This window comes from Falco peregrinus, chromosome 7 (assembly GCF_023634155.1).
Source record: "Falco peregrinus isolate bFalPer1 chromosome 7, bFalPer1.pri, whole genome shotgun sequence".
NCBI classification, from domain to species: Eukaryota; Metazoa; Chordata; class Aves; order Falconiformes; family Falconidae; genus Falco; species Falco peregrinus.
In genome coordinates, this window is record NC_073727.1 from 62,655,281 (window position 1) to 62,664,640 (window position 9,360).

General features: G+C 45.2%; 1 protein-coding gene across 1 annotated transcript; it reads right to left on the reverse strand.

The window, feature by feature from the left end:
* Positions 1 to 786: 786 nt before the first annotated feature.
* On the reverse strand, positions 787 to 3,833 carry KCNF1 (potassium voltage-gated channel modifier subfamily F member 1). Its single transcript, XM_027787893.2, has one exon. The coding sequence runs from the start codon at positions 3,174 to 3,176 to the stop codon at positions 1,713 to 1,715; it is 1,464 nt and encodes a 487-aa protein (XP_027643694.2). The 5' UTR covers positions 3,177 to 3,833; the 3' UTR covers positions 787 to 1,712.
* Between the last annotated feature and the right edge of the window lie 5,527 nt (positions 3,834 to 9,360).

Below are 9,360 nucleotides of genomic sequence, written 5' to 3' on the forward strand. Positions count from 1 at the left end.
GACACCTGTAGAGTGGGCAGTGCTCCTGGGGAGCAGCTGCCCATCTCCACACAGCCTACCCAGCCCCTAACCACCACCAGTGCTCTCTGCTCCCAGCAGGACAGGGCTCTTCCCACCACTGGACATACTCTTTTTTCAGGGGCCAGGGGCGAACAAAGTGCCAGGAGAGATCATAGAGCCTACCTTGCAGCTCTGTGCTCCTCCGGTCACTGCTGCTGTGGGGTGGATGCTGCAGCCCCATCGCTTGCCCACATCCTGGGAAAAGAGTACCAAGGACCTGTGTGGGGGTCTCAGGCATGAGGTGCCCAGGGACAGGTCATGGCTCGTGCTACTGCATTTCATCTGGGTGAGGGGCTGCTCAGCACAAAAGGGAACAAATAAGGACAGCTATTCTAGCCCTTTAATCATTTGGGATCCTACTTTTAATGTATGCAAATACATCTGTGTGCCAGTTCTCCCCTCCCCTTTGAGCTGGTTTAACTCCTAGTTTCAATGGATTTCTCTGGAAGAGAAGGGATCCGTATACTGCAGTTGTTACGTGAGCCAAATTGGTGCTCCCATAGATGCCATCATATGCCATCATAGAAGGCACTTGTTTTTAGAAAGGATAGTAGCTACACACTGGTGTCGATGAATATGCTGATTAATGAATAAGATTCCAATTAGTGCTTACTACCTGTGTAAACTAACATTTAAAAAAAACATGCAGTTGTTGTAGGGGTGGGATGTGTTTTTTAAAAAATAACCTACTAATATGTTCATTCAGATATATATTTTTACCATAAATCAGTTGGAGATTATACTATTTTTATTGAAACTTTCTCTACACTTACTTTCAAAGAGTTAAAGTTTCTTGTTTAGTAGTACTCAGTTTAACTCCCCTGTAAACTTCTCTTGCTTTAATAGTGAAATAAAAATACTATGAGTTAACTTACAGTTTTAAAACCTACTTCATTATAAATCCTTCCTGCAAGATTATTATGTTGCAACCAAAAGCTAAAACAAGTATTTTTTCATTTGCTCCTTAAAATGCATTGATTCTGTCCTACATCCCTGCCCCCAAAAAAGCTTCATGTCCCATTGAAAATTACATTTTTTCCCGAAAAAGGAACAGATACCTATGCAAAAAGTTAACCCCAAATTACATTTTACAAAACCAAAATTATTCATTGACTCCAATATTCTGCACACAGTATATGCTCATACTTTCAGTACCTCTAGGCTGAAACTGCTCGTAAAACATTTTGTTGTAAACCTGAATCTAGTATGAGTGAGAGGCTGCTTTAATTTTTTCAGGAGCAATTCTAGCTGCAGAGGCATGGAACACAGCCTGGAAGACACAATCTGTGCGATGCTGCTCTTTATTGTCACAGATACAGAGTTCTGGTGTGGTAATGCTGCACATTCAGGTCATCGAACATTTACCGATCAGGAAGGATTTTTCAATCTCTAAAGTAGTTACAAATTATTTTTGTCAGAACGCACTCACTATAAGCAGTCTGATCTCAATGGAGTCCTACTACTTTATTTCGGGTAATAACGGCAAAGTCTTACCAACTGTTGATGGAGATACCATGGGGTTAATTTATATTCACGTCGGAAAAGCAAAGCAGAGTGCTCCCTCCCAACTCTGACAGATCCCACCAGTCTTTTCAATAGTTGATTGTCAGGTTGTCCTGATCTATAGCTTAGCGCTGACAACAGCTCACAGTTTATTTGCAGCTTTGAAGCCTGGTCCTATAGTGTTTCTCTTCTGACAGGAGATGAATAAAGGTGTCACTGTGGGAGACTTTTAGCCGGCTGCTATAAAAAGGACCCTCCTTGCCTTCCCTCGCAAGATCCTCTAGTTCACTTTTGGAGCTTGCAGCTTTCCCCTCAGCTGAGTTTAGCTCCATCAGCTCCAATTCGTGCTTGGCAGCTGTTTCTAAAACTCTCTGTTTGTTATAATACCTGACAAAGTTGTTAATGATGGGATGGATGGGAAGGGCGATCGCTATCACCCCGCAAAGAAAACTGATGGCAGCATTCAGTTTTCCAAGTGTTGTTTTAGGGTATATGTCTCCATATCCGACTGTGGTCATGGTAATGATTGCCCACCAAAATGACTGAGGTATGCTCTTAAATAAAGTTTCAGGGTGACTTTGCTCCATGGTATAACCCAGGGCAGAAAAGACAAAGATTCCAACAGCTAAGTACATGAGGAGCAGTCCGAGCTCCTTAAAGCTGCGCTTAAGGGCGTATGTTAGAGTCTGGAGCCCAGAGGAATGCCGTGCGAGCTTGAAAATCCTCGCGATCCTCATGATGCGCAGTGCCTGGACAGCCTGCTGGACATTGCTCAGCTCCATCAGCCTGGCTCCCAGGTGGGTCAAGGTCAGGCTGACATAGAAAGGCAGTATCGCTAGCACATCAACAATGTTCATGAAAGACAGGACAAAGTGGAGTTTGTTGGGAGAGGAGATCAGCCTCAGCACGTACTCGATGGTAAACCAGCCTATACAGGCTGTCTCTATGCTGTCCAGGGTCGGGTGCTCCACACGGTTCCCCTCTGCATCTACGACCTGCAGGTCTGGGATGGTCCCCACACACATCACGACAGAGGAGATCAAAATAAACAGAAAGGACAGAACAGCAATGACTCGAGCTGGGTAGGACGATTCTGGCTTCTCCAGAAATTTCCAGATGTATTTTTGGCACCTTTTCCAGCGACTTTCCGAGGCATCTACTCCCAAGTCATCCAGAATCAGTTGCACCCTTCTAGCTATTTCTTCCAGTTCCTCCTTTTTTTCACTTAGATGAGTTTTGCAGCAGTCATCCAAAAATTTCAGATCCACTTTCCAAAATTCCATTTCATTCTTGAAACATATGGGGCATATTCCTTTCTTCATGTGAATTTCCCCAAAGTAGTACACGTCAATAATGCATTTGAAAGCATCCGGATCTCTGTCAAAGTAAAACTCTCTCTTTCCAGGATCGTAGTCGTCACAGAGGGAGAATATGCTATCATATCCCCCCGCTAAACAGTTGATTAGCTCTGCCAGCCGTGTTTCTGGGTATTGATTCAGGTTATCTCCGTAGAACACCTGCCTCACCCCACCGACATTGACTACAATCTCCGTTTCTTCATTCTTTTCTGATCCGGCAGTGTCCACATCTGGAAACCTAGAGTCACCTGCCATTTTAATCGTATTGGGGTTTATTTGATTTTTAGCCTGCCGTTTGGTTTCAAAGCTTTGTGGGTTTAATTTCTCATGAAAGCAAATCACCACCGAGTCAGCTCTATTACAAATGTTACTGACCTGGAGTCGCTGTGGGAAAGGTTACAGAAATAACCCTGCGGCCAGGAAAGCCTCGTGAGGGATGCAACAAGCTGCGGGCAAACGACAAGTCACCGGGCTGCTGTGCCTGCAAGCAGGGCGTTGGAAAGCTCCAGCAGATTTCAAAGGGAAGAAACCATTTAATAAAACTCACCCCTCTGTTCAGTGCTCGAGAGTCTTTCCAGGTCCCATCCTCTCTCTAAAAGTGATATTTATTCAGAGGTTGGAAGTCACGGCAGAGAAATAGATCCTGAGCTCTGATTAGTGCATCGTGCAGTGAGTGACAGTTCTCAGACAGACCATCAGCAGGGTGAGCCCACAGAAAACTGTTGCCGTTCCTCTCTTCGATTCCACAGACCTCCCTAGAGAGCTGCTTTGGAATTTTGTTTCCCGTGCCGTTTTCTTTTTACTTTCAGGTCTTCCGGAGTTTATCTGCGGACTCTCGCACGCAGCCGGTGCAAGCATGCAGAGGAGAAACTTGCGCTTGTTTTCCCTTTGCTGTTTCCAAACACAATAGGGAGCCCAGGCTGCCAGGAGTCCTTTCCAGACTCTACCCTCTTCTGGTGAAAGCCAGCAAAGCACCAGCTACACAGAAAACACAGCTCAGCTATTTATACTCCTGCCTAGCTGTAAAATAATGTGTTTCAATACCGCCGTGCACGTCTAAAGATTTTTTTAAACTTTTTTTCTTTTTAAATGAAATAAATAATCGTGTATAAAGTCATTCAGAGCTGCAGAAGGACACCCAAACCTTTTCTTCTGATGTCAGAAACTAGCGGGAAAAATCCTGTGTTTTGGGATAAATGCACAACAAATCTTGCTCTCAGAGGGGCTGGAGCAAGTCTAGAGTAATTCTTTGTCAGGACATTGAGTTACTGTAGGTTTGCACTGGTGTCACTGAGAACCAAGCAGACAGCATAAAGTTTTTGCTGCAGCTGTGGAGCAAAACTTTCCCTGGACTCTGCACGTGTTTCCCAAAGCTCTGCATCCTCAGTGTTAGCTCTGTTTTCTCGCTCTGCAGGCAACCGACCCTGATGAGGGTTTGAGTGACTTACGTCTATGATGATTTCTCAGTGAACGCTACTTACCAGCAGTAGTGCTTTGTACTACATCCAGCACTTAACAAGTAGCAAAACAAGCATCTCCTTTTAACTTTGTTTTCTCCGAATTCCAGGATTTGATTGACATTTTTTGCCCAGACCCTTACACGCAGGAAGGTCTATCATCATGCTCCTCAATTCTTAATTCTGACTATACGGTTCATCTTAGTGGGTCCTGAGGGCTCTGATCAGCAAAACCCACAGTCATTAAGTTAACAGTTTCTGGCCACAGCAGAAGGACCTGCACCAGCAGATTTTGATCTTTTCCAATTTACTGGCTTCTGAAAAGCGTCTGAGTGGAGGGGAATAGAGAGGGGCAAATCCAACTGACAGTTTGCTTCTCTAGGCTTGTGTCCATCCTGGGAAAAAGATGACAGCTGTGATGTGCCCAGTGTCCTCATGCTTGTGTCATCCACCAAGGGGACCCTGGTGAGTAGTACACTGCCCTCCATTTCCACTCCCTTGCCTGAAACTTGTGGGGGAGTAGTAAGAGGTTGTGCACCAGACCTCATCTTGACATGGAGGATGCACAAAACCTCACATACTTCATAAATACCCCTTGGAGGTAGATCATGATCTTTGGGGGTGCACAAGCCATGAGTTAAAATCACAGATGCAGCCCCTTCCCAGACCTTCCAATGACCTTCCTTGTCCCTCTTGCATGATGGAGGAGAGCGACAATATCAAAGAGGTGAATTCACAACAGAGGAAGACTTGCAGGAAACCTACAAAACAGAGGAACGCAATTCTTTCTCTTTCTAACACATCCACGCACACACTTATTATGCAAAAACTGAAACCAAGGGAAGTGGGTTCTTGCTGCTTTGGTTATAGTCAGCCAGTAAAGGTAACAGCCAGTCACACAGTCTCACAGGGAGGAATAAGCTGTGCATGAACCACAGCTCCACAATCTTCTTCAAATGCCTGGGTTGTGTCACTCATGTCCTTGCTGCAGAACAGTATGGAAGGCAAGGAACAAAAACTGCAGGGGTGGGTCACCTTATTCAAGTGACAGCCCTGGGAAAGGGGTAATATCTATTAGTATAAACCTGAGTCACGCTGTTAATCTCTGGATGGCCAGTGTCACCTTCCTGTGCTCCCGAGGGTACCGAATAGTGTGGGTGCAATACAAGATATCCCTTGAATTTTTTTCCAGGCACTTACAAGTTTGCTGAGACTTGCAGACTTCTTGGGACAAAAGAAATACCTTGTAAATGTGGAAAAACCCTAGGTTTTGTTGGTTCAGCAATAAATATTTACCCACCTGGGAATTCCTTGCCCACTACCTGAAATGGTTTGGTTTGATTTTAGCACAATAAATTTTAAGACAGCAATATCAGTGACATGCTTACGCAGGGGAAAATGTGAATGGGATTACTGACTACCAGTTCTTGCTAAACAAAACTGAGATCCAGGAAAGTTGGGTTTACAACCTTGTCAGACTCCATCAGCACAGGGGAACAGGTTCTTTAGGTTTAAAGGCTCTGATTTAACCATCTCAGACACCTCTCTTTGTTCAATGATTCATTCCAGTGACCTTTTGGCTTTTCTCCAGGTAATTATAAGAAATCAATGTACGGTCCAGCATGATTGACACAGAAAGCACCAACTTTGCTTCCTAAAAGGTTTTTCTCTCCCCCTGTAATTTTACAGAACACCTACAAAATAGGCACACAGGATTAGTACGTACATTGTTCAGTTTGAAAGGTGAAATCAGCTCCTCTCAAATGATAAATCTCAGCACATTCTCAAAAGGTTGGGAAGAAACTATTTTTGAAATGCCAGATCAGTCCCTATAAAGACTTTACTTAACGCGGCTGCTAAAATCCTTGTGCTTTATTCTCCTTCGTCTTGCACCTTTGCAGACTTCTTTACACCTTTCAGTGTGCCTGTCAAATGTTAGAGATCTGGTAGCATTTTAAATCCACTTTGACAAATGCAAACGAACCAAAGAAGGGTCAGGGAAAATTGTAATGAATTAAAACCTTGGTCTTGTAGCTGAAAAGAGTGAGGCAGGCTTACTTGATGAATGTTTTTTATCAGACATATTGCAGAGCAGCAAACAACAGGAGTAGAATGAATAATTGGCGGCAAATAATTTATTTCTCTAATTTCATTCATTTTTCATCCATGAAAAGAGAGCTTCTCTAATCTAAAAATTTCAACAGTTAATTGTTGCTCTTTAACTTATTTATGAGTAGTTTGCTGCAATTATTAGGGCTCCTAAATTCAACTTCTGTTGATTTATCTGGGCTGGGCAAACAGGTCAAGCCATGTTCTGTGTCTGCTGGAAGCAATGCATGATGGCAATTGAATTCCAACGAAATGAATAAGAAACAGAGAGAAGATTTTGTGTGTGTGTGTGTTGGTGCTTTGGCTCAAGAGAACAACACGTGGATTTGAACTGACAGATGTGTTAAGTTTTGGCTGTGGTTCAGACCAGCTCCACCAGGGAGGAAGAGGAGGCTCAGCTGGACCTCCAGCCCTGCAGCCCCAGGGAAGGACTCTTGGGCTGCTGGGCACCTGCCTGGCCCCAGTCCCAGCGGGGAAGCCCAAGATCTCCCAAGGGGGCTGGGATCCCCACGGGGCTTGGTCCACAAGGTGCAGGTGGAGCTGGAATACAGCTCCCCAGTGGCACTGGGCCCCACAGCCCAGCACCTGGGGACGTGCAGTGACAGCAGTGCTCAGAGGATGCTGAAGTTGCAGGTTTGGTCCCTTCGTTGGTCCCTTCTTGGGACAGTAATTTCACCACTGGACGGCTTTGTGCCAGTTTGGGAAGAGAGATTGCTTCTCTTGAGTTGTAGGCTGGCTCACACCACACTGCTGAAGCCCAGCCCCTACCTCTGCCCTTCTGGCTGGTGCATCCAGCAGCTCCCCAGGGAGCTATGGGCAGCAGCCCTGGTGAGGTAAGATCGGACTCCATGTGGAGAGGGGTGTTTAATGCAGAAGCAGGAGTCAGGCAGCCTCTCCACAAGCAGGCTGCAGTACTGTCAGCCCCTTGCATTGAGCACAGCCCTCCCTGCTTTCAGTGCCCGGGACCATGGTGGCACTTTTGACCTCTCTCACCTCCTGGACGCTACAGTGTTTACTGCTGTGTCTACACATGCAAGCTCAAGAAAGTTTAGGGACCTGACACTGACAGTCCAAGCAAGAAACAGAGTATGTCTGGCATGGATCCGATTCACATTAACCAGCTAACATGGACATCTCCCAGCCATCATGTGGCCATCAGAAACCATTGCCAACAGGCAGTTTGCAGGCAGCCACCTGTAAGGGAGACTAAAAGGACCAAAGTCTAACTTCTTAGACCAGATGGAGACCAGCTGCCGGTTGGCCTCAGTGCCCAGAAACACCCCTGGACACACGTAAAACTGGTGTAGACCATACCAAGTTGTGCTGAGCCACCTCCTTCCACTGGGCACCTGCTTTTTAGGTACTATGATTTCTGTGTTGGACATTGCTCTGTGGCTCTCAGAGGCCACAGAACTAACAGCAGGTGTGGAGGGATGGTGGTTCCTACTCAGTATAACCCCCTCACACATCTCTCCTTCTGCTACGTCATGTCTGGTATTGAAATGACACTTGCAAGACCGAAACTGTGATGGATCCAGCAAGATAATGCAGCATCTAACAAACCTATTTTCAACTCCATGCAAATTATGGAGAGCCACTCAAGACAAGAGCATGTGATGAAAATGTACTATAGAAAAGTCAATCAGAGACCTAAAGGAGGATGGGGAATGGAAATATCTTTTTCCTCCTTCTTTCCTCGGGGTATTGTGGGGATAAAGCTTGCAGCCAGCTGCATGGGGACTGCTTCAGCAGCTGGTGGCACAAGGTTCTGTGTGGAGGAAACACCATATAATTACTTGGTGCCAATCACAAGAAATGGGAGGCAAATAATCTGAACAAAAGAGAAGCAATGAATGATGTCCTTGTGAGCTTCAGAAAGAGCAGATCATCCAGAGCAGCTACCCTGATTACTTTACCACAGCCAGCTTTAGTAAAAGGAGCAGGAGAGACTTTGCTGTAAGAATCTTTCAGGGTTTCCAAATCTAAGGTAGCTTCTAGTGATTTAGTGAGACAACCTCACATCCCCACCAGTACATCCAACATGCTCTCTTTGACAAATTAATCCAGCTACTGCAATGTGCTGGTTTACCCCTCATAGCCCAGTATTGCAAATCCATTTTAAAATCATAATTTCTTTTATCATTATAACTTGCTCTGCAATTAAGCCAGCTATTTTCACACTTTGGAAGAAAGCATGAGATTGTGTTCCTCTTGGTGCTGTGGTTCCCTGCCTGGCTGTGGGGCCACTGCTGTAGCACCAGCACCAACCCTGTGCGCTTCCCCACTGCATCTGAGGGGCAACAGTGCATGGCTTGCTCACATGGACTGTAGCACAGGGGGGGTGGGGGAGAGGTGTGTGTTGTGGGCACTCACTATCAACGGGAAGCCTTCCTGATGCACTTGGTAGCAGCTCATGGTTTCGGCATCGATTATGTCTTACATATGTAGCCATGAGCTAATGGAAGGAGTCTGAGCCTCAGCATGAAACGTTTTCATCGCCCATAGCTGTTATTTCAGACAATGGGTGAGTCTTTCAAAGCCTTTGATTTGGGAAAAGAAGGGTTCATCAAACACAAAGTGAGTGAAACAAAATCTCTACATTTTTAAATATACCTCCACGTCCTGTATGACATTTTCTCAATACATTAGACTTCCTGCAGACTGACATGTGAAAAGCAAGAGGTTATAAAAAGTCTGAACTGAGATGGGTATCTGTACTGTACCAGATCAACTTCATTTTGCTAATCTGGTTTTATGTGTCTCTGTCTCCAGCATATTTCATAGAATCATAGACTCATTTAGGTTGAAAAAGACCTTTAAGTTCATTGAGTCCAACCATTAAACTAGCACTGCGAATCACACCTCTAAACCAT

Excerpts from the sequence above, each read along its gene's own strand:
- KCNF1 (XM_027787893.2), bottom strand. The coding sequence starts at position 3,176 with ATGGCAGGTGACTCTAGGTTTCCAGATGTGGACACTGCCGGATCAGAA.